The sequence below is a fragment of the Setaria viridis genome, chromosome 5 (genome assembly GCF_005286985.2).
Source record: "Setaria viridis chromosome 5, Setaria_viridis_v4.0, whole genome shotgun sequence".
NCBI classification, from domain to species: domain Eukaryota; kingdom Viridiplantae; phylum Streptophyta; class Magnoliopsida; order Poales; family Poaceae; genus Setaria; species Setaria viridis.
The window spans coordinates 9,416,490-9,442,783 of record NC_048267.2 but is presented as its reverse complement, the minus strand read 5'-3'; the positions used below and the strand labels follow the sequence as shown (position 1 = coordinate 9,442,783).

General features: G+C 46.7%; 4 protein-coding genes across 4 annotated transcripts; 1 reads left to right on the top strand and 3 right to left on the bottom strand.

The window, feature by feature from the left end:
• Nucleotides 1-8,897: 8,897 nt before the first annotated feature.
• LOC117857488 (uncharacterized) lies at nucleotides 8,898-11,787 on the bottom strand. Its single transcript, XM_034740173.2, has 2 exons — nucleotides 9,962-11,787; nucleotides 8,898-9,365 (listed from the first exon to the last, which is right to left on the bottom strand). Exon 1 carries the CDS (start codon nucleotides 11,785-11,787, stop codon nucleotides 10,018-10,020), a length of 1,770 nt encoding a protein of 589 aa, XP_034596064.1. The 3' UTR covers nucleotides 8,898-9,365; nucleotides 9,962-10,017.
• Nucleotides 11,788-11,902: 115 nt separating this feature from the next.
• LOC117857490 (universal stress protein PHOS32) lies at nucleotides 11,903-13,053 on the bottom strand. The gene is made up of 4 exons (XM_034740175.2): nucleotides 12,785-13,053; nucleotides 12,570-12,673; nucleotides 12,330-12,448; nucleotides 11,903-12,206 (listed from the first exon to the last, which is right to left on the bottom strand). Exons 1-4 carry the CDS (start codon nucleotides 12,957-12,959, stop codon nucleotides 12,128-12,130), a joined length of 477 nt encoding a protein of 158 aa, XP_034596066.1. The 5' UTR covers nucleotides 12,960-13,053; the 3' UTR covers nucleotides 11,903-12,127.
• Nucleotides 13,054-13,811: 758 nt separating this feature from the next.
• Nucleotides 13,812-16,243, bottom strand: LOC117857489 (uncharacterized). Its single transcript, XM_034740174.2, has 5 exons — nucleotides 15,885-16,243; nucleotides 15,588-15,671; nucleotides 14,880-15,097; nucleotides 14,662-14,709; nucleotides 13,812-14,170 (listed from the first exon to the last, which is right to left on the bottom strand). Exons 1-5 carry the CDS (start codon nucleotides 16,144-16,146, stop codon nucleotides 14,030-14,032), a joined length of 753 nt encoding a protein of 250 aa, XP_034596065.1. The 5' UTR covers nucleotides 16,147-16,243; the 3' UTR covers nucleotides 13,812-14,029.
• Nucleotides 16,244-21,073: 4,830 nt separating this feature from the next.
• Nucleotides 21,074-25,750, top strand: LOC117858191 (protein neprosin). Its single transcript, XM_034741212.2, has 7 exons — nucleotides 21,074-21,955; nucleotides 22,144-22,230; nucleotides 22,350-22,589; nucleotides 23,039-23,203; nucleotides 24,447-24,500; nucleotides 24,762-24,908; nucleotides 25,003-25,750. The coding sequence occupies exons 1-7, from the start codon at nucleotides 21,746-21,748 to the stop codon at nucleotides 25,378-25,380; spliced, it is 1,281 nt and encodes a 426-aa protein (XP_034597103.1). The 5' UTR covers nucleotides 21,074-21,745; the 3' UTR covers nucleotides 25,381-25,750.
• The last annotated feature ends 544 nt before the right edge of the window (nucleotides 25,751-26,294 follow it).

Genomic DNA, 26,294 nt, shown 5'->3' with positions numbered 1-26,294 from the left:
ACAAACTTTATTGACAGAGAAGGAGATGTCAGGTCGCGTGAGGGTAACACAATGAAGTGCTCCAACGATACTTCTGTATTTTGTTGAGTCATCAGGTCCAAGAATATCTCCCTCATAGGCTGACAACTTCTCTGACGTGGACATGGGTGTGTTTACTGGCTTGCAGTTCATCATCCCAGCCCTCTTCAGGAGATTAGATATATACTTCTTTTGTGACAGTAAAATACCATCCTTGATCTTTTTAACTTCAATACCTAGGAAATAATGCAGCTCGTCTAAATCTTTTAATGCAAATTCTGCTTTTAAATCTGAAAGTAAAGCATGTGTTGCTTTCTCTGAAGAATTGACAATGTTTTTCAACTATAATGTCATCAACATATATAAGAAAAAATATTGTAATGTTTCCTCTATGAAAGTAAAACAATGAGATATCAGCTTTAGAGGATCGAAAACCAAGAGACTGCAACTTTGTACTTAACTTCAAATACCAGGCTCGTGGTGCTTGTTTCAGACCATATATAGCTTTATCCAATTTACAAATGAACTGAGGTTTAGAGTGATCCTCGTATCCTGGCGGCTGCCTCATATACACTTCTTCCCCAAGAACATCATGAAAAAATGCGTACTGAACGTCCAGTTGGCGTAGATACCACCCTTTTGATACTGCAAGTGACAGAACCAATCTGATAGTTGTAGCTTTAACAACAGGACTAAATGTGTCCTCATAATCAATGCCATAACTTTGCTTGAAACCCTTTGCAACTAAACGAGCCTTGTACCTATCAATTGAACCATCTGGTTTCCTTTTGATTTTGTATACCCATTTGTAGCCAATGATATTCTTGCTATGAGTAGGAGGTACTAAGTGCCAAGTTTTGTTTTTGAGCAATGCTGTAAACTCATGATCCATAGCTTGTTTCCGATCTTCATTAGTAGCAAGGGCATCATCTAAATTATTTGGTTCTCCATTAGCATCCAGAAAACTGTACCTGACAGTACCATCAGTGTAGGTCTTTAGCTTGCAAATTCCATGTTGTGATCGTGCTGTCGGATGAACAACAAGAGCTACAGCTGCAGCGGCTGGATCAGTCACAACTGCGTCGGCCATATCTGATCCTGCACCCAATCCCAAGGTGGATCCGACGGCAGGTTTCTCAATGGAGGTGTGAACCGGTGCGATTGTCATCTGGTTGCCAGCAGCGCCCCCGGCAGATGGATTCTCCCTTGGTTCACGCAGAGGAGTCCCGGACGGACGCGTGGAGGAGACTGGCTTGGGTGGAGATGGCGCGTGGCCGACAAGCGGTGGCGTGACCGCGCTGGACTGGCCAGTAGCGAATCCCGGAGTTGCTGCATCTGGGACGTCTGTGCCGCCCACAGGCAAATCTTCCTTAGGAGCCGCGCTCGGGGATACCTACATGAAATCATGTCCAAACTATCTATGTTGTGCACCATTGGACTCCAAATTTTCTGCAGATGACGATGGAACATTAGTAGCATCTGTATGAGAATTAGCCACATGATCAAGTAAAGTAAATGAGAAGGAAGAAGCAACAGCTCAGATCGAAACCATGCACCAGCATTATCATGCAATTCAGCAAAGGAAAGACAGTCTCATCAAATACGACATCACGAGAGATGAATAAGTGGCCAGTAGCTATGTCAAGGCACATATATCCTTTGTGCAGATTGCTATAGATAGAAAAAACCACATCTTTTGGATCGAAATTCTAGTTTTCTAGAATTGTAGGGGCGAAGGTTGGGCCAGCATGCACAACCAAAGGTTCTCAACACTGAATAATCTGGTTTCACCTTGAACAAGGTCTCATAAGGCGTGCTAAATTGGAGGATTTTGGTGGTAGTGTGGTTAATGAGGTGAGTGGCAGTAAGAAAAGCCTCGTCCCAATATTTCGGAGGCATGTGTGCATGAGCGAGAAGCGATAGGCCAACTTCTACTATATGTCTATGCTTGCGCTCGGCATCACTGTTTTGTTAATGAGCATGGGGGCATGAGACTAGATAGGTAATGCCAATTTGGCAAAAGAAAGAATTCAAGCGCACATATTCCCCACCCGAGTCAGATTGAACTGAAATAATCTTTCAATTGAAGAGACGCTCGACTAAGGTTTGAAATTCATGGAAACATTTGAAAACTTCAAATTTGTACCGCAGCAAGTATATCCAAGTAAACTTGCTAAAATCATCTATAAAGCTCACATAGTAATTCTTCATGCCAAAAGAATCAAGCGTTGGGCCCCATACATCAGAAAAAATAAGATCCAAAGGTGCTTTGGAGACACTTGTAGACACAGAATAAGGAAGTTGATGACTTTTAGCTTACTGGCAAGCATCACATATGGTCTCAGCATTATTATTACTTGAAACAGGCAAATTGTTTTGACTAAGAACATGATGAACAATTTGAAAAGAAGGATGTCCTAATCTTACATGCCTGAAAATTGCTTTATTGCACCTAGCGCTTGTCTTCTGGAACTATGTGCTGCGACAGGAAGTGGATAGAGACCTCCTCTACATCTGCCGTGAAGGAGGGTTTTCTTCGTTGCCTGATCCTTGATTAAGAAAAAATTAGGATGAAACTCAAGGTAAGCATTATTATCTGAGGCAAGGCGATGAAGAGAAACCATGTTTTTGCAAGTATCAGGTACACGAAGGACATTCTTAAGATGTAGATTATGACATGGGGTAGGAACAATAGCTTAACCAATGTGGTTAGTAATCATACCTGCACCATTTGTTGTTTTGATCTGGTCATTGCCGTTGTAGAGATCATGCACGGCCAGCTTGTTCAAGTCCCCAGTGATGTGATCAGTCGCGTCCATGTCGGTGTACCAGTTGGAGTCAGCACCATAGTTGTACGCAGCAGAGGCACTCTTGTTTTTTGACACATAGCCTTCATCAAATCTATACCAGCAATCTAAGGCGGTATGGCCTACCTTCAAGCACACTTAACATCTAGGTTTAGATGTACCGCCATTGTTGGTGTAGTTGCCCTTGTTCCCATTTCCGGCAGGAGGACCGCGGCCACGGTCTGGATTGCCATTACCGCCACCGCCACGATTCCCTCCATGCCCTCGAAAATTGCCCCACCTACCACCGCGGCCACCACGGGAGGCAGAGTTCACCGAGGAGTGTGCGCCACCAGATTGGGTGCCGCCATGGAGCAGATCAAGACAATGATCAAAGGAGAGGCATTGTGTGTAGAGCTCACCAACGGTGATGGGTTTGACTCGTGCAGCGACAGCCGTGACCAGTGGGTTGTAGTCAAGGGTAGACCAGTGAGGATGTGACCAACCAGCTCCTCGTCATCGAGCGGCTTGCTAGCAGCCACCATATCGTCTGCAAGCAACTTCATCTTGGTGAGGTAGTCCGCCATGGACATGTTGCCCTTCTTCATCGTTGCGAGGGCAATGCGCGTGTTGATGGAACACGCACGGGTCTAGGATGTTAGCATCTCTTGGATGCCCTTCCAAATGTTGGTTGTCGTCTCCTTGTCGGCGACCTGGGTGAGAACGTCCTTTGAGATGGACGTGAGGAGGTAACTCATGACCTGCTGGTCACGAGCAACCCACTTGCCGTACTCCTCGTTGGGCTTGCTAACAATTTTCGCATCAACAATGGCGGCGATCTCCTTCGGTGGCATGACGTCTGTTCCATCAAGGAGGCCTTCAAGTTGGTCTCCTCGGATGGCCAGCATCACCTATGCCTTCCAAAAGTTGAAGTTATTCCTGGTGAGCTTCTTCGTGATAGGAAGCACCAGGGGTGCAGCGAAGGGATTAGATGAGCTCGCCATGGATGTGTTTGAGGGATGCTCTAGGTACCATGTAAATTGTGAAGCGTTGAACCCCTTTGGGGGGCCGCACCTTTGTTAATATAGCCGGGAAGAGCCCCACGGCGTGGCTTACAATCCAAGAAATCTCAAGATATCTCAAGCCAAACTAATCTCCTAGATACAATCTAAGTTTGTTACAATAGAAGCTATCTATATCTACAACATGACTGAGTTATATTGAGTTGCATGGTTGAACTGATTTACATCATATCTTAACAGTGGTAGCGTGGCCTGACCTCTGTGGAGTGTGACTTCTCCACGATGTGTTTTGCCCTGCGACCGCTTGTCTGACGACCTTCGCACCCGGCCATGTCAAAGGACAATTGCCAACGATGCGCGCGCCACCACAACGCCGTGCTCCAGCAGACGTTGCAGTTGCAGGTGTTCTGAGCCAAAGTACCCACCCACAGGCCATGATCATGCAGGCCGGGAGACCTGAGCATTTGTCAGGTTAGGCTGGGCTTGGGCCACGCCGAAAAAAGCCCGATTCATTTCGGGCTGGAAAATCGTGCTCATGACCGCTCCATGAATGTTGCCGGGCTCGACTAGACCGTTCTTTTTTAGTTGAAAAATAAATCAAAATTGTTTGGGCGGGCTCGGGCCGGTCTGATTTTTTTCGAGCTTGATTTTCGTTGACCACGCCTAGTCCCACAGCAAGTTGGGCACGACAAATCCCAGCGAGCTCAGGTTGGGCCCGCGTGCCTTTTTAGTTGAAAATAAATCAAATTAATTGTTTGGGCGGGTTCGGGCCAGTCCGTTTTTTTCGAGCTTGGTTTTTGCTGACCACGCCTAATCCCCCAACAAGTATGGGCGAGCCAAATCCCAACGAGCTCAGCTAGCTACTACTGTGCCCGTGCGCAGCCACGCCCTTTCCAAGAATCCTCAAGGTCAAAGGCCTCAACATTAGTTCAGTGCGTATTCTGCGACTGCTGAGGAAACCGATGGTAAGCTAAGCAATCTAGGATGACATAAATTTGTTCATCAACCTTTTTTTAGGTAAATCTATTCATCAACAAATCAGCAAGACTGGAACTGACAAGAGAATGGACACTATACTTGAACATGGATTTTTCACACACATGTGGCGACATAAGCCATACAAGCCATTCATTTTTAAATCAATGGTAAGATGGATCGGGGAAGAAGTACATGAATAGGTAATGGATCAAGAGTTGGATGGAGAGAAATTAATGGTTGAGATAAGCCATGTGGTCACATATACATATGTTTTTGCATTTTCCTACTGTACTTAGCTAGAGAGCGGCGGCCTGCCATTCGAATTGGGCCAAAACATACTCCCTCCACATTTCAATATAGAGCATATATATTAGGATTAGTTCCTCAAAAAAATATATTAGGATTAAAATAGAAACAATCCTATTAAGGAGAACTAAGTAAGTGCCTGACTGTAAAAGTGAATTAATCCAACTGATCTACCTAGTGGAAAAATCCTCATGATGCAACACTTGTAGAATCACTTATCTTAACAAAGATATTTTCAAAATCAAGCTTTAGAGTCACTATTTCTCGTTTAAATTGATGACAGATGTGTACAAACTAGAAAATTCATGCCAAGCAGTCATGTATAAATATCCCCTTAGTAAACTAGTATCCACTACCTATTAAAACAGTTTGGTAATATAAGAGCTTGATTGAATAACTCAAAAGAGAAATTGGCCTTTAGTCATTTATAGTTTGTGGATTATCCTATTTAGGGATGAGGGTAGTCAAAAGACCCATTTTCCTAATTTGTGAGATCCAGATTACCACAATGTCTCAGCACAACCTAAAAAATCATCTTTGATGACAGACTAACACTTCTTATTGAATAAGCCATAAAAACTATCTGGAATAGGAGCATGATCTGCATGCATATCTTTAAGTACATTTTGTTGAATCAAAGATCCTAATTCATATGAAATTATGTAAAATCAGATATCCAAACCTTTCTTTGTAGGAAGTGTAGAGCTCCTGCCTTCTACTCATGATCTGTTAAACATGTGCCATTATGCAAGTATAATTGAGATATAAATATTTTTCTATAGGAATAGGTAGTCGTATCCTGAAATAGACTAATATTTTCATCCTCATTTTTTATGCATCTTACTGTGTTTTTATGTTTCCAATAATTCATTTTGTCATCTAAGGTCATTTATAATGTGTCTATAAGTTGAACCGTGACCGATTCAAACCAGATTGAACACATTATAGTGGTTACCAACCGCTTGTCGAGTTAAAATTAAACTCCAAACAAAATGTGGATCACGCGTGTCCAGGAGAATAAAATATTATATTCACCAGAGAGTACGGGGCAAAGTATAACCCCTTACTACTCCACCTACCAATGATGGTGCAATGTACATCTTTTTTATTGAGCTCAAACAATCGAGCACAACACTACATATTTTGAATGTAACTCATCGTCAATAATCTTTCAATCGAAAATTGATAGCACACTACAGATCCTTAATAGCTTGGCCAAATGAAATTGGACAATTATTCCTATTTTTTGCATTTATTAGTAATGTATGAAACTTTTTGTGCTATATCTTGTGCTAAAAACTTAATCGGTTATATGTGCTTTTTGAAGGAAGGAAGAAAGTATATGTGCTTTCATGTGATATTGTTTCATGTATATTGAAACAAGAAAGGGTAGAACAAAGCCATGCAACAAACTAAGTGGGACTTTGTACTTCAGTATTTTTATGTTGAGTTTTGTCCGCCTTTTATTTTTTGGAGCACGCACAGTTATAAAAAACTTTACTAATAATAATTTAATATTTCATAGATTAAAAATGTTAACAAAAATGATCAACAAGCAGCACACACTTGGAGCTCATAATGTATATCAATAAGCACGCAATCGCATCCGCGTAGCACAAAAATAATGATGTTCAAAATAAGAAGATTATAAATGAAACTTCCAATTATTTAGGCTAAAAAAATAAGTAATGTTGATGGAAATAAAGCTCATACCGTTGATGACACCCTAAGTCATAGATCATGGATGAATGCAATGGCCATGGGCTACCTAAGCTTTGCTTCGACCTTATTGTTGGAGAGAATTGCAGCCACCGGCCGATTGACAGGTGATCCAGTTGATGGACGATCACCATGAGCACGGTCGAGGACATGACAACAAATGACCTGACCCACCACCAAGACACGTGCAAGCAAATGATGATGGTTCATATCAACAAATCGAAAAAAGGCAACCTAATCTCTTGTGAATAAACAATCAAGTGAGAAAAAAGAAAGAAAATAGACGACCAAGTGTGTAAAAGAAAGGTGGGAAATAAACATTTTAAGAAAACTTGTGGTTTATAGTATATAGATATTGGTAGTTGTTTATCAACAATGATGGATGCAACGCGAAAGAGCAATGATGCTTTTTCTTTTTGTTCTTCTTCATTAACCATGTTTTTTCTTACTCCTTTCTTTACCTCCAATCCATCAGCATCTACACTGTAGGGGGGCACGAGCCCCCTCTCTTGCATCCACAACTCTTTTATTAGTCACTAAACCATTGACACATAGTGTTTTACTATTTGCTATAATAAGTATTTGTGTTTGCAAGATGGATACGGCAAGTATTGGGGTTTGCAAGAGGCGCAGACATCGCTACACTCTTCCATCATTTTATGGCAATACTATTCCGATATCTGTTTAGGCCACAACAACAAAGATCATAGAGTTTGTTTGGTTAGGACCTTGAACCACGCAGCACATCTGGTTGGGTCCGAAATCCAACACTTGGGTGTGATAGCTCCGGCAAGAGTGGAATCAAATACTTCCATAGTGAAGAGTAAAGTACTTGCACTGTATCAGGAAGCAAAAGATCAAGGAGTAGGAGACCATTCTTCCAAAGTATTTGCACTGTATCACGAAGCAAAAGAAGGAGTAGGAGACCGTTCTTCCATCTAATGGCATAGGGTTGACGGCAGGATCGGTAGAAGTCTTGGCATCCAGTAGTTGAGGACTACATGCCGTGGTTTCATGTTCATCAATGACACTAAGGTATATATAATAATTTAATTATAAAGAATATACATTGTGATGCTTTTTGTTGGGATCTTGTATGGCTTTTTCCAGTTCGAATACGCGTGATGCTCAGATATTGTAAAGATTTGCGTTACCCTTGTCTCCGTGTCTCATCTAGAATAAAGCAGAGGAGACCTTTCGATCTAAAAAAAGGGGACACCATATACTTTGGGTGAACATGAAATACTGAAGATCCACCGACAAAGAACCCAGTAGCTACTCCCTCCGTCCATACTATCCGTTTTGTTTCTAGATACATAATTTTTATTATGCACCTAGATATATATTATATCTAGATACGTAGCAAATACTATATACCTATAAAAGCCAAAACGAATAGTAATTTGGGACGGAGGGAGTATGTCGTTTAAAAAGTTAATACTCCCTCGATTAAAAATTACAAGCCATTTTAGTTTTGTCATATCAAACTTGTTTAACTTTTGATCAAATTTATATAAAATATATTAACATCTACAATATTAAAAAAAGTATGGTCTATCTAGTGCTAGTTTGATGTTGTATATATTTATGCATTTTTTATAAACTTAATCAAAACTAGAAAAGTTTAACTTGTGGCAAAACTAAAAAAAAGACCTATAAAAAGACTTATAGTTTAGAGTGGAGGGAATAGAAATTAAAAATAATTATAGTTATTGAACCACCATCTAAATTACACCAATGCGTTCCTTACAATAAGAGCTCTAAAACGAGACCTCCTCTTAAGAGTAAATTAGAATGATATTTTCTTAAAGAATATTTTGATTGAGCAAAACAATATTCTAGGTTAAAAAACATATTCTAGGTTTAGGGTAAAATAGTTCCCGCTAAAAGGAGAGTTGTTCCATAAGAAGAATGATACGATTTCAACTAAAACAAAAACTTGTTCAAGCGAAACAAAATTATATACATATAAACTCACGGCACAAAAAGATTTGTATATCTTGTTTGAGAAGAATTACTGAGATGTAAGTGAAACATAATGTATAGGAATCGAACAGTAAAACTCGTGTGAAAAAACAATCAGGTTGTATTATTTGAATGTAAGTGAGGAGTGGAGAATTGGGCCTATATCCAGCCTACCTAGGCTTTGTTTGATTAATTCCTTTTCGAAAGGGATTGAAGAGGAGTAGAAGGATTAATTCTCATATAAGTCTATAGGGAATTAATCCCTCTCAATCCAGGATTAACCGAACATGACCCTAACAATCCGATGCTTGGGTTGATGCTCGACGTTATTTGGTCGGTTGTAAAGGGAATCCTCCACCGAAAGCCCGACCATGCGTACTGGCCGAGGCCGTTGGTGCTCGAACGAACTGTGGGAGGCCACATCGAATTACCCCTCGTTGTGTGGGGAGTGCAAGGCTGGCATGAACTGAGCCAGCTGAGCCCAGCCAGTGATCTGCCCAGAATGCCGTGACAGGCAAGACCTCACCATCGGGGCCTCCAGCTGTCCAGTTTGGGCTTCAGGGGTATAGCACTGTGACAAATGTTGCAAAATGAAGAAATGGATCATAGTCTCATAGAAAGTAGAAATATATCGTGACCACCAATGCTACCAGAATTAAAAACTTCTACAAAAAATAACCCTCTTATTGTTGTAGACACAAATGAAGGCACAGGATGCGGATAATAAAACATGGCCTGAAGTTACTTATACTGCAGGTCATGTCATGTCTTTACTTCTCATTATGAGTAAACGGAACTGCATAACAGAGGTTTGTAACGGTAACAAGCCAAAATGCAAATGCCCTCTAGAAAAGAACAGAATATTTGCCACCCCGCAACAGGAATTTCAATGTGTTTCAGTTACTGACACAAATACTAGGCATGGAATATGAGAGTTCCTAACATGGTAATGGTATGGGAGGTAGATTTCACCCCTCTATCCCTATGCGATCTCACCCCCCCCCCCCCCCACCCCCCCCAAAGATTAAGGCACCACAATGTAAAATCCATAGTGAATTGTTCTCTTGTCTAAAGAATTCAAAAGAATGCAATGATAAAGGCATGTTCTGCCTGACTTTAGCTCCAAACTCATTCCATATTAGAAGAGAAACGATGTTTAATAGTTACCTTTTCTTATATCCCTTTAAGCTTTCCCGGCGTCCTCCAGTGATCTAATGACATGGTCAGTTATTTGGGGGATAATAATTCTTTACTTTGATGACTCTCCTCACCAACATCATAAAAGAGTCAGCAGAGGGGACAAGCTTCTCATTCTCTGCGATCATCATATCGTAGAACCAAAGTGCTCTTTTAGTGTTGCCCTTCTCACTGTAGCTGCTGATTAACAAGTCGTACAAGTCACTAGTTGGAGCCACTGCTTTCTTCTTCATCACCACCAAAAACTTCTCAGCTTCCTTCAGATTACCACACTGGCAAAGGCCCCTGATCAAGGTGGTAAAAACATCAACACCAGGATGAAGCCCTCTGTGCTCCATCTCGTGGTAGATCTTCACAATGCCTTCTGCATCACCAGCCTTGCCATATCCATCAATAAGTCTCTGGTATGTGTCCCTGTCAGGAACAAGTCCTTTGTCCATCAGTGCCGTCAGCAGGTCATTCGCCTTGCGAACCTCTCCTGCGTTGCTGAGACCCCCTAACATATCGTTGCAATTGCTGATATCCGGCACAAAACCTTCATGGAGCATGGTTTCGAAGTAGGCCAAGCCTTCCTCTACCATGCCTTGTCTGAAACACCCGGCAATGAGATGGCTGTACGTAGCATCATACGGCTTCAATCCCATGGATAGCATTTCCTGGAGCAACTGGACAGCCTTGTCGACACTGCGTCGACAGCAATGCGCTCTGATGAGGGAAGTATACACAAACGCATTCAGGTGACAACCTCTGCGGACCATGTCATCCCGTTGCTCGAATGCGGCCTTCAGATCACCAATACGGCAGTAAGCGTCCACGATCAGTGAGTAAGCGATGTCGTCAAGCAGAATGTTCCTCTGCAGCATCCTCTTCAGCAGCAATATCACCTGCTCCACCTTCTCTTCCTCGATCATCCTCAGCGTGAGTGCCACGTGCGCCACGATGCTGGGAGCACACTTCTTGCCGTGAATCCTCTCCACGAGCGCCGCGGTCCTGGCGAGCTCGCCTTCCCGACTCAGGACGCCGATGACGAGCTCGACGGTGCTCTGGTTCGCATACACCCTCTTCTGCGTCATAAGCTCGAACACCTCCCATGCGACACCGAACGCCCCGGCGCGCTGCGCCGACTGAAGCGCGGCGTTGAAGGCAGAGAGGGAGGGGATGATGCCGCGCTGCGCGAGGTAGCGGCAGGCCTCGAGGGCCTCCCCCGGGAGGCGCAGCCGCGCATAGGCGTGCACCAGGAGGTGGAGGCCGCGGGTCGTGGCCCCCGTGCCGCTGTCCTCATAGGCGGCGAAGAAGGCGTCGAGGAAGGACGAGGCGGGGACCGAAGAGGACGAGGAGTGCTTGGCGATGGCGGCCTCGAGCAGCACGGACGCGTCGCGGAAGAGCGCGGCGCGGGAGAGGAGGTGGACGAGGAGGCAGTAGGAGCGGAGGGAGTGGGAGGAGGACGGCAAGGAGGCGACGGCGGCAGCGGCGGACCAGTGAAAGAAGGTGAGGGCGTTCTTGGCGACGGGCTCGGGGGAGGCGTGGGGGTGCCTGGCGAGGGAGAGGAGCACGGCGTCGACCTGGCCGTGCGGCACCGCGCCGCCGGCGGCGGCGGGGAAGGTGGCGGAGAGCGCCTCCCAGGTCGCCCGCGGCTGGTGCGTTAGGTAGTGGGAGATGCGCTGAGGCGTCGTGGCGGTCGTGCACAGCAGCGCGGAAGCAAGAGCGCGGCCAAGGCCGCGCCGCGCCACCACGCGGCCGCCGCAGTTGGCGGCGTGCAAGGCCATGGAAAGACCCCACCAGCTACGAACAGTCATCTATTTGATCCCAGGGTTCGTCTCCAGCCGTCCGATCAGAGAACGGACGTCAGAGGAACGGCAGCATGGTTCCCCTGTGCTATCAGCCTCACTGCAAATTCAGCATCTCAGCGACTGGAGTTTTTAACGGATTCTACAAGCAATTATTTTACGATTACACCTGGCTTAATACATCTTAAGATATACAGGGAGTAACAGGAGCAAGATCCACCGGATCAGTGCATGTCCAGCACACTTATTTGTTCTGACTACTATCATTCATAGAATCATAGACGTGTTGTTCTTGCAGTGACTGAGCTTGTAAACAGCAGCGTTCAACGGGCTGACTGCCGCTACATGTCTACATGTTCTCCTTCACAACCGTCACGGGGCAGGCCGCGTGGTTGACGATATAGGTGCTCACGCTGCCCATCAGAGCCCTGAGTGAAGCAGCAACCATGGTGGAAGTAAATATTCAGTCAGTAATTTCATTACCCAGAAATCTCAAGGCAGGAAGGTTTAGATCATCAGATTCTTCTGAAAATAGAAGCCTGCAAGCTTACCTCTTGAGCGTGCTCAACCCTCTACTCCCGATAACCATGCAGCTGAGGGGAACCAGGTCGACTGCTTCATACAGCTTCTTTGCAGGGTCGCCGTAGAATACTTTCGCAAAAACTTCAATCTGTGGCCATGCAGTTCCAAGTTCCAACAGCTCAGGAATCAGCTCACGAATAGAAACTTCCAGGGGGAAAAACAAGAACTGAGTGCTGAATATGTGCAAAAGAAACAGGAATGACCCGTACCCCTCTCTGATGTGCCACTTGAGTGAGGATCTCAATTGTCTCCTTGTCTGGAGACACACCGTAAGTCTTGGTGACATCTGAGAACTCAGCCAGAGGGATGAGTGCTGAAATCACCAGGATACACAAAGCATGGTAAATCAATGTGGCTTCATGAGGCGCATCAGATCAAACTTCAAACCAAACAAGAACGGAGAAGAAGAGATGTGATTACTCACGCGAACCACTCTGTTCCCAGAGATGAACTGCGCCTTGTTCATTCTGATAGGAGCTGTTCACATGGATAAGTATGAGTTTATCACCGCTCCTGGTAAGGTTCGTTGATGCCCATCTCAGGGCTGCTTTGCTGCATGATGAGAAGTCCACCGCGACGCCAATGATCCTCCCAGCCATGTCTATACCAAGTGATCAGAAACAGGTTTGGTTTTCCAAACCGTTATGGCTAACAAAAAAGGCAATGAAGTTTCAGCTATGGTATTCCCTACTGCTGGGCAGGTCGTTAAATAGACGATTGCAAGTTGGAAATACCAAACAAAAGGAGGAAGAGAGAAAAACACCGACGTTACCTTTCTTTTTTCCAAAATTCCTATCCCATGTCGAACAAATGGTCTTTATGCCTCAGTTTCCTTTATCCGATTCCTTATCATCATTTACCTTCCTAGAAAACATGTTAGAATGGTTGCTCTGTGAATGAATGAAGCTGATAAGGGCCGTGCAAAGTAAAGATTCATGATGCAAAGCAAAAGATGGCAAAGAGCACATTGTTCCAATTTTTTCATCCAAGTGTCACTGAAATCCCAGATTCCTTCATATCAGTTCACTGTAGAAATATCACCTGAAAGAGGGAAGTAGTGACCAAGAGCATAATTCTGATGTATACTGATATTGACCAAAAGAGGGAGCATCTCAAAAGCCAGTTTAATCAGAATAAACTAAAATGAAATGCTTGAAACCTTCAATTGATTCTTCTTTGGAATAATTCTGTTTCACTTGGATAACAGTAATAATGCTTGTCCATCGCAACAGAAGATGCTTTAAAAGTTCAAATCAACTTATAAGTTATAACCATGTCCGTTTTTACGGACAAGAGGAACTTCGAGAAGCAAATATAATGCAGTTGATGCTATTCAGTACTCACTTGGCCATCGCCAATTGCACTGCAAACACACGCAGGTCAAAAATACACTACATGGCAAGAAGAAACAGAATCTCCCAAGTGGACTTGCATTGTGGAAGTACAGCCTATGAGAAATAGCACTGGATTGCATTATATTCTTGCAAATACCTTTTTGACAGCATTGGATATCAGTGCTTATAGAAAACTTACATTTATAGTTCACCTACGAAAATGTCAATTTTCTAAATAGCAACAGTCAGTTAGAATTGATTCAAAATATCCGCTGCTCAGCACCAGCTGGTTAACTCTCTGTACAGAACTAAAATATATTCTACACCCACTCTTTTCACTTGACATAAGACACATGGTGGATCCACCAGCTGCCCAGCATTCCAATGAGATGCAGCACCCTTCCATCTGGTAATTCAACGGTTCCAATAGAAAAGAACTTGTAATCTTGAACGTCAACATTTCTTGTATGCACAAGCTGCACACAAATACACAAGGTTTAATTCAAAAAGTTAGCACATAAAGGAGCATACTGAAGAGTAAAGAGAATAGACAGTTGAATATTTATGTGCATGTATGTCGCTCTGTTGATAATAGGCATTACTTCACCAATTAAATCTATATTCAAAATTCGTGACTGCAAGTAGTAAGCAAATAGTGTTCATGGCTGTGATATTGACAAACTTGATAGGGGGCATGGGGCGATCTTACTAATTTGGTTTTGAGAAAGTTATCACATAGTGAAATGAGTTTGTCAAACTTTCATAATTCTGAGGGCTAATGGGACGTTTCAGGGTCATGTAAACAGTACATGAAGGCTATGCATATGAGGTTACCTTATGGAAAGCAAGTCAGAATCTGAATAAGATGAGACCAGTGTAGAACCCCAATATAAATTTGCAGGCATCCACTAGATCACTACACCCCACTAAGGTTAAGGGGAAAAAAATAAATAAGCATAAAACTCACCTCCTCTTTCCACATAGCATTATTTTGGCCCATCTCCCTATGACGAAGCTGAAAGAGTTAATTGTATATTAGTTCAACAGAAAAGCATAGAGTAAGCCCTCGTGAGTTAACTGTGTCGCACAGCATAATGAAATCTAAAACATCATTCCATTTTGAGCACCACAAATCTGTAGTTGCAAACATATTTGCTTATAAAATAACATAAACATTTGACCAACCTCCTGAAGAAACAGGTATATTGAATAGCGGCTAGGTCTCGAGCAGTAGATGAGAAGCAAGATATTGATGGTGAGACCTAATGGGTACTGCCAACCAGTCAAAATCAGAAACATCAATCCAATTGGCAGCTGAAGTTTCCTAACCAAAGGCCAGAAGGAACCAAGCTCATTTTTCAAAGATCCCGGGGGTGGCCTAGTAACAGCGTTTGATGGTAGATCTGTGAAGCCAAAATTAGAAAAATAAGCACCATTCATTAGTAAAAAATCGAGAACATTAACACTCAGGTTCTCTACCAATGCTTAACAGAAAAGGCTTTAAAGATCTGAATGAAAGCAATCAGCAGCAAGCTAGGGATAAGTCTGTACAACAGAAATAAACCAGCCTAAAGGGCCAGTCAACATAAACAAATTGACCCTTAAGTTTTTATTTGATCCAGGTTTTATCTATGGCAGCTGGTGCACTTTGAAATATGTTTAAGAAACCGGTTGCTTTGCCCAAATGTTGCAACTTGAATTTTGCACAACATTTACCGGCTAGCATTTTGACCATGTGTTTCAGAAAAATGCTGTTGTTCCGAGTCCACGAGCCTTTGTATGCCATTGACCTCACATTGAGCTACAACATTTAATGTTTTTCCTGTGGGGCGCTGAAAAGAAAACCTTATTTCATTTTTTTACCCCCGATGCATCTAGGGGCAGAATTTTCACCTCTTGTGGTAGCAGTAACCTTTCCTTGATGAAGTGCCATCCCCAGTGCGGTACAGGTCCCAAATCCTTTGAGCAGGTTGAGGCCTGGAATTGAATACAGAAAATAAGTAAAAGTGAGCCCGTGTAATCGTTACTTGCTCTATGCTGAAACCTGGCTCTTGACAAGCGAAGCTTAAATTGGTAAGCCAATTCACTCAATGGACAAGTAATAAAACCACATAATTCCCGTCCCGATTCCTAATCAACAGTAAACGGAAGAGGAGGAGAGAAGCACCGGCGGAACGACCATAGGGTTACCTGACAGCTGCGGCCGGAGTCCAAGGGCCACTCTCGCGGCGAGCGAAGGCCCGAGCTCGGCAGCGCGAGGTTGGAAAACGGGGCTCGAATAGCGCGCGAGGAATTGACGAACAGGGCTGGCGGCAACCGGAGCGCGGGAGGTGCAGTAGGCGGCGGCGGCGGCGGAAAAGGAGGCGCGAGCGTGGGCGATGGGCGCGGTGGCGGCGCCCCGCCGGAGCGAGGCCGCGACGGCCTCCCTCGCCAGCCGCCGACACGCCATCATCGTCGCCTCTGTCGCCTAGTCCCTCGCCGTCGGGTGTTGTGTCCTCTCGTGCGGAGGGGGAAGAGGAAGTAGAGCGGCTCGGCGGAGTCGGAGACGGAGACGGAGACGAAGACGAAGAGGAGGTTGGGTGGGTCGTTTGGGCTCAAGCCGACAGCGTCTCGCTCACGTGGGCTGGTGCTCCTTAATGGGCCGATTTAGCTGGGTTGGACTCTTAGATGATGAATAGGCCCATGTTAGCGCAGGCCGTATGGAGAGATTGGGCCCATTTCCAGGGGGAAACGAAAAGGATTCCACAACGCTGGTGGTGCTTCGCTGAGAGGCTGAGACAGTGCTTGTGTGTATCGCCTTCATGATCAAGGAGCTATTGGGGGGCGCTCTGGAGAGACCGAGAGAGAGGAAGAAAGATGATTAGTGATCTGGCCCACGTTGCCTCAGGATAAAAGGAGACAGATTTGACCGTCGATCACTTTTTACAGGCGCGAGCGACATGTTCTGAAGATCTGGGTCGAGGTGCAGAGATGAATGATGACGCAGCTTGCAGCCCGACGAATGTTACCGCCGACGGCGATGATGATGTGTCCACCCACTGCTCTGCACCTCGTAGCACTGACGTGTACGGCCTGGCTCCATCATGCGTCTACGTACGGTACCGTCCCTTCCTTCAAGGAAAATACAGTACCTCGGATGGTAACAATAGCTGGAACAGGAGTGTACTACGATATTAGGTATCAGTCACCTGTATTGCACCAGGTACAGACGTACGGTGACTCGGTGAGCACAGCAGTCAGTACTCAGTACCGTAGGAGTACATGCTGGCATCGGATGGTTGTCGTCGTTGCTGCCAGCGGAGCAGTTCCGCTGACGTGGGCACCCGTGCCACTGCCACCTCAGCTCTTTCCCACCGTGTAAGACCGTTTCGGTTTAGCTGGGGCTGCCTGCCTGAAAGCGAAATGCATGCTCCATTCTCAGTACAGTGCGGCAACACGGCTGCATGCCGTGGCGCTGTCTGCTGGTCGTCCTCGACTCCTCGTCCTCCCCGGAGCAGCTTCACCTGACCTGCCTCCTATTCGCCTGGCTGCCTTGTCAATGAATAGGTTGCCATGGCTTTCCAATCGCCATGCGGGTGTGCACTGCCTCGCACGGTCGTCGGCTACAACCACGTCAGGACAGCGGATGGCATGGAACTGTGCTGGTCGTGGCGTGCGAGTTGTTGAGCTGGTGATGTTGATGGTTTCTAGTTCTTTCCGATGTGTTGGGACGTCTTCAGTGCTCACCGCTGTGGCCCGTGTTCAGTAGTCTGCCATGGTAATCTTAAATCTTTATCCTTTTAGCGACGATATTATGGGGATCTGTTTTTTTTTTTTGTTACCTTGTTTTGTAACCTTGTTCAGAGTTGGGAGGAAAGAACAGAGCAGGTTGCCACCGACAGCCCCATTTCCCAGCGGCAGGAAATCTGATGAATTTTAATCTGAACTGCTCCACGCACCATGTGTAGCTGGACCTGGAGCAGACCCATGCCTATTCAAGTCGCAACATGGATAGGAAGACAAGTGTATACCGAACCACCGATAGAGACTGGTCAGTACTAGGATCCCAGCTCCAAGAGCGAAAATGATGCGGGCGCACGAACGCAAGAGGTATATTGCTCGGTTCGAGCCTCTCTGTGCACTGTTCATGTTGCAAGCACTGTGTGTTCTTCACTGTACAGAAAATGCATCAGTTTTTTTTTTTTTCATGTCCCTGCCTCTGGCAAGGCACGAAGGAAGAGCAGAAGAGGAGGACTGGCCTCATTTACCTTTCGTGGTAAAATCTCAGGAGGCGTCAGATTAAAACAGCGGCTGTACTGAACTGATCAGATACTCGGATTTAACTCCCAGATCTTTGCACAGACTGACAGGCAGGCCGTGGAACATATGCGGTCAGTCAGTGTATTAAAGTACGCTCAAATCACCACGTCAAGTCCCGTCGCCTGACGAGCGGATCTCTCCTTAACTCCTGCTGTTTTAATATGAACTTTGCCGCCATATGCCATCCAAACTGTTAGATTTAGTCTCAAATCGAAAATTGAGAGCATAACATATAGGTGGGACAACCCTCACCCAACAGACTAGTCTTTTGACTTGAGTTAGGTTGAGTTAGGTATGAGATCTTGTTGCTGTGAACTCCCATGGATCTTGGTTTGACGAGACGTCGATGCCTGGGTATAGCAGGTCGTGCCGGGATCCACCTCACCTCTGCATGCATCGATCGTACTGGTGGAGACTGGAGACTGGAGCCTGCGGGCAAGCGCGCGGTTGGGGACGATCACCCGTCTCTGCTCAGAGCCTCATATCTGGGGGTGTTTGGATACGAGGTGCTAAACTTTAACAGTGTCACATCGGATGTTCGGATGCTAATTAGGAGAACTAAACATGAGCTAATTATAAAATTAATTGCAGAACCCTGTGCTAATTCGCGAGACGAATCTATTAAGCCTAATTAATCCACCATTAGAAAAGGGTTACTGTAGCACCACATTGTCAAATCATGGACTAATTAGCTTAATAGATTCGTCTTGCGAATTACACTCCAATTGTGCAATTAGTTTTGTAATTAGTCTATATTTAATACTTCTAATTAGCATCCAAACATCCGATGTAACGGGTGTTAAACTTTAACAGGGTGGAGCCAAACAGGCCCTCAAGAGTTTACCAGGGCTACCAGCGTTGTTATTATATCTCTGGTCCTCTGCTTCCATCTTTGCCCCCAGGGAGAGAATGTGACTGCATGTGCTGCCGAACTTGTTCTCCGGCTATCAACTATGCATTGTTTGCACTTACAGTCAGCATACCACGGGGGGGAGGTGAAGCTATACGGAGGAACAAAATGAATCAGCTCGCAGCCCTAGTCATCACAGCCTGCAAAAGTGAGTACTTGTTTACTAGTAGGACTAGTAATCAGACAGGCTAATCTTGGTCAGTGGTGGCGTCATGGTGCGTGGTGTACTGGTGCGCATGGAAATTGTAGGGGAGAAGGGGACACGCATGCCATCCTCCGATCCATGAGCAAAAAAAGGTGAGGCCAAGCATGCCGGTACGCCATGAAAGTGCTCTGCTGGTTCGTCGACCCATTTGAGAGGCCATGGAAAGCAGTGTAGTCATTCTAAAAGAGCACGGATTAGACAGTAGGATGGCACTGGAACCGAAACCATCGATTTCCCAAGATCTCACTCTCCCCTGTGCCGGAACGCAATCCGCTGCAGGCGCAATGCAATGCAAGCCGAGGCAGCCCCCACAGCTGGCACAGCCGGCAGCCACCATTGCTTTGCTCCTCCGGTCCTCCCGCTCCCAGGTCCCATCCGGCCAGCCCACCACTGACTGAGATATCCTACTCTTTCCCCCACACCCTGCGTGGCCTGGCCTGCAGCGCAAAAGGTAGCAGCAAGGCCAGCACCCAGCAGGCGGCGGCCCCCATCACACTCTTGTGGTTGTGGCCCTGAACAAGCAATCTTTATGAACGAACGCCATGCACTGCAGTGTTGGGTGGTGCAGCCTCCTGTGGGTTAGGTGTGCGAGAGAGAGATGCCAAAAGATTAGGATGCAGCCTGTTGGTGTTGCCATGAATGGGGAGAGTACTGGAGAATTGAAGGCAAGAGATCGGCTGCCCATGGCGCTCCCTCTCTAGTCTCTAGCCACACCGGTTGCAGACTTGCAGTGGACCTGACCTTGCCGGGCTTCGCTCATAACACCTGCCCCCCTCCCCTGTTGCAGCCAGTGAGATCCCATTCAGGATCATCATAAGATGTAGGCCATACACACGGTACTGCAGGTATGCATTGCCATTGATGATCGATCGATCCCTTGGCTATGATCCTTGTGGTGGTACAGTGCAGGGACTTTGCATTGAGCAGGCCAGACCAGGCAGCCAGCCAATGATGCAACGTGTTTCCAGGGTGCAGGGGGCGATGAAGAACTGTCTGTGGAGGTTGCTATGATGCGGCCGTTGCGTGGCATAATGGCGTTGTTGCCTTTGTTTTTCTGCCTTTTGTTGAGGAAAGAAAAGGAGGGGAAAGTGAGATCAAAGGATGGCGAAAGAGAGGTCGGGCAGCATGTGCAGCCTTGTACTAGGTTGTGGCTTACAGCGCAGGGTATAGTCTACGGACTACTGCAGCTTCTAGATGCCAGCAGTGTACGCCGGATCATCAGCAAATTGCTACCAATAGACAGCAGTATCACAGTAAGTTGACCACCAACCAACACCAACCAGTGGCGAACAGCTGAAACAGTCAAGCTTCGTGTAATCCAGAGTTAGTTCTTTTTAGAAATATTCAGAGCTAATTATTAGTTAGTCTAACTCCTATGGGTGGCACTGTTGATTTGACCGGAATTAAATCTCCAACAAAAGCTGCATGAGCAACCGAAAGAAAGGAACCAGCCCCTTTGATTTGGGCAAGAAAGCGAGTGATGTGTGACAAGCAAAGCAAAGCAAAGGGCGCATCTCATTCTCTCGTCTGGGAGCTCGATCAGATTCAGATGTGATCTCAACTCAACTGTCGAAAGGAATGAAGCGGCCCAAAACGCAGGCGCGGAAGCGGAGAACCAAGAGTTGCTCCAGGCCTCCCGGGAGGAACGGAAGCGATTTTTGAGCATGATTGCACGCACCGGCTGATCGATCGATCGGACGAACTCCACTGCCGTGCCTTTAAAATTCCTCCTCCTGGCACATGCCCGCCACCACGCCCTGCCTCCTCTCTCTCTCTCTCTCTCTCTCTCTCTCTCTCTCTCTCTCTCTCTCTCTCTCTCTCTCTCTCTCTCTCTCTCTCTCTCATCTGCAGCAAAAGCAAAGCAAAAGAAAGCCAGACAGCAATGCTCTCTCTCTCTCTCTCTCTCATCTTGGTTCCTTTCTTTATTTATTCGCTCGTGCCCTGATCAAGCAAAGTTGTGCCACTGCAACCTCCACAGCGTGCGGCCACACTCCATTCAGCCCCACTATCTATCTCTACCGGCAGGACCAGCCCGACCCCCTTGATGACGATGATGAGAGAGGTCTAGAGAGAGAAAGCAGAGATGGCAAGAGACGAGAGAGGAGGGGGAATGTGGTTATGTGGAGACGGAGACAGCGGCAGGATATAAAAACGAAAAACAAAAATGATCCACCCATGGAGAGAGCTGCAAGCCTGCAAAGCACGGGGTGGGGGCGTACTCGGAAAAAGCGCGGCCGGGCGGGCAGGCTTGCGAGCCCAAACAGCAAGCAACAGGCAGCTGAATGAATCCCGCGTTCGAATTCATCATCAATTCGGCATTGCTTCCCCTGCTCCCCAAGCCTACCAACCAACTCGCACGGAGAGAGCTTTGACCTCCGAGAGCTTCAGCTCAGCTCTTCTCCGCGCCTCCACGCCACGCGGCTGTATTTATAGCGCTCTTCCTCCTCTTCCTCCAGGAAGGAGGGCGAGAGGGGAAGAGGACAAGCAGGTCAATGTGCAAGCATACCGACAGCTCCAGAGGAGGAAGAAGAAGGAGGAGGAGAGGCAGCATACAGACAACAAGGAGAGCGACGACGACGGCCACGGCAGCTTCCCGTGATCCTGTCCTACTCCAAAGGAATAATCCGAGGTCGGTCCATGGCTTCTAGGAAGGTCCCAATCATTGCCTCCCTTGTCCCCTTCCTGCTCCTCCTCCTCCTCGTCGGATTGGCTTCCGCGAGGAAGGACGGCGGCGGCGGCAGGGCGCGGGCGCGGGTGCCCTTCCGCGCCGGGGATGAGCGGGACGCGTACAGGAGGATCATGGCCCGGATGGCCAGGATGGAGAAGGACTGCAACAAGACAATCCAGGCAAATCTTCCTCGATTCATTCCTTTCCCTACCTGCTCTCTCTTTTGTTTGTGTCTCCGTGCTGACGTGACGACGTTACTCGCATCACGCACGCAAGCAAATCTAGCTCTCCCTGGCGTGTCGTCGTCGTCTTCTTCTTGGGAGTAATCGTCAATCTTGGCTCGTTGCTTGTGCTTTGTGCCATGCAGAGCCCCGACGGCGACGTCATCCACTGCGTGCCGTCGCACCGGCAGCCGGCGTTCGACCACCCCAAGCTCAGAGGGCAGAAGCCCGAGGTGCCTCCTCTACACTGCACTTGCTTCACATTGCAGTTTCTGTTTCTACCGTTAGCAAGATGTTGCTCTCGGATATTTAGATATATATAAATATGTTGTGGTTGTGTTTGGGTTTGAAGGATGAGCCTGCGGTGAGGCCCATGACCAAGGGCGGCGGCGGCGCCGCCGGTGAGGAGGAGGAGGAGTCCGTGTTCTTCCGGCAGGCGTGGAGCGACGGCGGCGAGCGGTGCCCCGAGGGGACGGTGCCGATACGGCGGACGACGGCGCAGGACGTGCTGCGCTCCGGCTCCGCCCGCCGGTTCGGGATGAAGCCCCGCGCCAGCAACGTCCGCCGCGACTCCACCAGCAGCGGCCACGAGGTCAGTACGTTCAGTTCACCCACCTCGCCATGGCTTCAGTTCACTTCACCATTTTGCTGGGTTTAGCACTGCACAAAAAAAACGCATCAGGACGCACACTATCCTCGAAAGAGCTGTCGCATCAGTACTGCTGCTGCGTTAAAGCTGATTAGTTGGGGGAAAACACAGGTGTATTAGCATCAGTAATTGCGTGATTTATTACCCAACCATAATCGTGTCTCACGGTTTGTCGTCCGGCCCGTCCATGCTCCTACTCCTCTCCTAGTACACGTACGCCACCACGCAGCTCAGCTCAGCTCAGCTAGCTGGTGCAGTAGCGCACAGTACGTTGATTGTACTGGTAGGGATAGCAATTGCCATGGTAGCAGTGTGGAGCAATGCCTAGCACTTTTTATCTTAATCTTAGTAGCTCGATCAGCTCTGATGGATGCTTATGATCGACGGCGCAGCACGCGGTGGGGTACGTGACCGGGGACCAGTTCTACGGCGCCAAGGCGAGCCTGAACGTGTGGTCGGCCAAGGTGGCGTCGGCGGCGGAGTTCAGCCTCTCCCAGATCTGGGTCATCTCCGGCTCCTTCGGCAACGACCTCAACACCATCGAGGCCGGATGGCAGGTACTCATCTCACTAGTTACTACTCACCATCACCAAAGGGCAAAGGCCTCTTCAATACAAATGCACCCTACCCACACATCTGTGTACTCCTTGCATTCTTGCATACATGATGATCATGCTGTCCGTTCAAAAAAATTCGGCAAATCTCTAACCGTCCGTTCAAAAAAAAAAAGAAGAGAGAGAAGATGATCATGCTGTCCTTGTTCCTACTTCCTAGCATAGTTGCATATCTATGCATGAACATTGGCGTATCATCAGGGTTCAGGGACTCAGTTTCTTCAGATTTATTTCTGCTCTGAAAATGTACAAAATACATGCGTGTCTTTAATAAGCCAAGCAGTATGGATCGAGGTGCGGTTGAGGAAATTGAAGAAGAAATTAAGGAGCTAGCTAGCTGCTGCCGGTACTGCTACAGAAGTTGTTCCCTTTAGACTGGTCATTGGCGCGTCCGGATTGTCTTTTCCAGAGGGAGAGCACTAGTATAAAGGCCTTGCTTGTTCCTGCAGTGCTTTCGCGTCAGTCCTGAGCCTGAAAAAAGGCCATTCATACGTCCAGTTTAGTAAATGTGAACCTGACTCGCAGTAGTTCTTCAGGCTGCCCGGTTGGTGACACCAGTAAATGTGGCTGGCTTCCTTCAGCCACGCAGATGTGAATGAACTTTGCAGGTCTTGCATGCATGTTTGCTTCACCGTAGTTCTGGTGTTCGTATAGTATCGCTGAGCAAAAGCATTTGTACTGAAAGACAGTGTACAGAAACCTTTCTGTAACCTGGAACTGGAAACCACTTACTCCTAACCAGCAGCATGGTATTTAGGTCAGAACTCATCTTGTGCTAGATCGAGCTTAAGATCAAACGTTATGGTAGTGCAATTTTTGTAGGGTAAGTTTCAATGCTTTGTAGATGTTAGTGGTCAAAGTTCAGAATTAGGCCCCATGTGTTGCTTGTAACAATACCGAAACACATTTGAGATATGAGGTGGTGGTTTTCTTTTCTCAGAGCTCTAAGAAGATGGAATGGTAGACAGCGTATTTGGATCCTTTCTCTGCAGCATGCATGTGGTTGTATGTTGACTTGGTAGTATATTAATTAGAACTGGTGCTCATTAATTAGATTCCATCACTGTGATCTCGATTGGAGTTGTGTGCCCATTGACCTGTAATGCTGGTGGTTGCATTGCATGAGTCAGTCAAACAGATTCTGCTGGAGACAGTGCTAACTTCCTGCTTTCATTGTTTAACTCAGGTCAGCCCTGAACTGTATGGAGATAGCAACCCAAGGTTCTTCACGTACTGGACGGTAAGTTCCCGAAATTTACTGCTGCCTCCGTTCCAAAATGCAGTTCGTTTTAACTTTTCTAAATACATAGACTTTGGACATAATCTTATCCTTAGGTGTATAGCAAAATCTATGTATCTAAAAAAGCTAAAACGACCTATATTTTGGAAATGACAGTAAACGATAGTTTCAGAATTCTACAGCCTATATTCAGATTTCAGAATGCCAGTACTCCTATATGGCTGTATAGAGTATACTGACCGTTGCACCATTGCGTTGCAGACCGACGCATACCAGGCGACTGGGTGCTACAACCTGCACTGCTCCGGCTTCGTCCAGACCAACAGCCGGATCGCCATCGGAGCCGCCATCTCGCCCACCTCCGTCTACAACGGCCGCCAGTTCGACATCAGCCTGCTCATATGGAAGGTATTTGTCTATTTATAAATGTACACCACCACTTCAATTTCAAATTCAAACACAAACTCACATGCTCAAACACACATGGCGATGGCGCATGCAGGACCCACACCGCGGGAACTGGTGGCTGCAGCTGGGGTCGGGCCCGCTGGTGGGGTACTGGCCGTCGTTCCTGTTTACGCACCTGGGCGGGCACGCCAACATGGTGCAGTTCGGCGGCGAGGTTGTGAACTCGCGCCCGTCGGGCTCGCACACGCCCACGCAGATGGGGAGCGGCCACTTCCCGCGGGAAGGCTTCAACCGCGCCGCCTACTTCCGCAACGTGCAGGTGGTGGACGGCGACAACAGCCTCGTCCCCGCCGCCACGCTCCGGCTCGTCGCCGACCACCCCGGCTGCTACGACATCCGGGGAGGGTACAACCGCGCATGGGGGAACTACTTCTACTACGGCGGGCCTGGCAGGAACGTGCACTGCCCCTAGTAGCTGAAGCTCATAACCATGCATGAAGAAGAGACTAAAGCAAATACTACATAGATACATAGAAGGAGGAGGAGGAGGGATCGCCGGTGATGCCGCCGGAGTTCGACCGCCGATCAACGCCGCCACCGGAAAATGGTTGTAGCATTCGGTGCTAAGCTAGCAAGATGATTATTACTAGTGATAGTTTTGAGCCCAGCTACACGCGGGCGGGTAGTAGTAGAGCCAAAATGTTTCGAGTGGTGGTGTATGTGATGAGCGGCTTCGTTGCTTGTTCTGATTTTGTTTTTGTTTTCTTGAGTTATGTATACATGACGGATTTCACATAGAGTGCTTTCTCCATATGTATAGCACGACCCATATGTCCATTTCACAGTGTGTTTTCGATAGAGTGCCCAAATCTTCATTAGAAATAAGCGTCCATTGTGAACTACTATCTACTTCGATCTTTCTTATTGAAACAGCTGTCTTGTGACCGTGGTGTTGTTGAAATTTGAATAGCTGAAGAATTAACAGGAAATAAAGAAGAATAGCCCTATGGAACCTTTTTCGAAGTGTAGCAAGCGAGGCAAATGTTTGGGCAGCAAGAAAGTTCACGTCCCATCCATGAAGAATTGCATTCTGAACCTTTCAGACTGAAGCATCAGGTAAACCAGGAGATTCGGATAAGTCAGGCGTCGGCCATAACCTCTGACCTGAAAACATAGATAAGTCAAGGATGTTGAAATTAAAAAAAAACATGAGATCAGTGTATGGAAGATCAATGAAGCCAAAGGCCTTGACAAGCATCAGATTAAAAGGCTTATTATCGGAGAGATTTTGGTTAAGTATCAAAAACAAAAGAATGAGCAAGGTGCTAATTAACCTAGTAGTTCCAAGTAATCAAAACCACCTTCAAGACAGCAGTTTGATGGTTA

What these genes read in the sequence shown, in the direction of transcription:
- LOC117857488 (XM_034740173.2), bottom strand. Translation starts at nt 11,787, where the DNA reads ATGACTGTTCGTAGCTGGTGGGGTCTTTCCATGGCCTTGCACGCCGCC.
- LOC117857490 (XM_034740175.2), bottom strand. Translation starts at nt 12,959, where the DNA reads ATGGCTGGGAGGATCATTGGCGTCGCGGTGGACTTCTCATCATGCAGC. An exon ending in AAGTGGCACATCAGAGAGGG is followed by an intron (nt 12,449 to 12,569) that starts GTACGGGTCATT and finishes GCATGGCCACAG; the next exon opens with ATTGAAGTTTTTGCGAAAGT. An exon ending in GGGTTGAGCACGCTCAAGAG is followed by an intron (nt 12,207 to 12,329) that starts GTAAGCTTGCAG and finishes TGCTTCACTCAG; the next exon opens with GGCTCTGATGGGCAGCGTGA.
- LOC117857489 (XM_034740174.2), bottom strand. Translation starts at nt 16,146, where the DNA reads ATGATGGCGTGTCGGCGGCTGGCGAGGGAGGCCGTCGCGGCCTCGCTC. An exon ending in ACTCCGGCCGCAGCTGTCAG is followed by an intron (nt 15,672 to 15,884) that starts GTAACCCTATGG and finishes ATTCAATTCCAG; the next exon opens with GCCTCAACCTGCTCAAAGGA. An exon ending in GGTTACTGCTACCACAAGAG is followed by an intron (nt 15,098 to 15,587) that starts GTGAAAATTCTG and finishes TTGGCTTCACAG; the next exon opens with ATCTACCATCAAACGCTGTT.
- LOC117858191 (XM_034741212.2), top strand. Translation starts at nt 21,746, where the DNA reads ATGGCTTCTAGGAAGGTCCCAATCATTGCCTCCCTTGTCCCCTTCCTG. An exon ending in ACTGCAACAAGACAATCCAG is followed by an intron (nt 21,956 to 22,143) that starts GCAAATCTTCCT and finishes TGTGCCATGCAG; the next exon opens with AGCCCCGACGGCGACGTCAT. An exon ending in GGTTCTTCACGTACTGGACG is followed by an intron (nt 24,501 to 24,761) that starts GTAAGTTCCCGA and finishes ATTGCGTTGCAG; the next exon opens with ACCGACGCATACCAGGCGAC.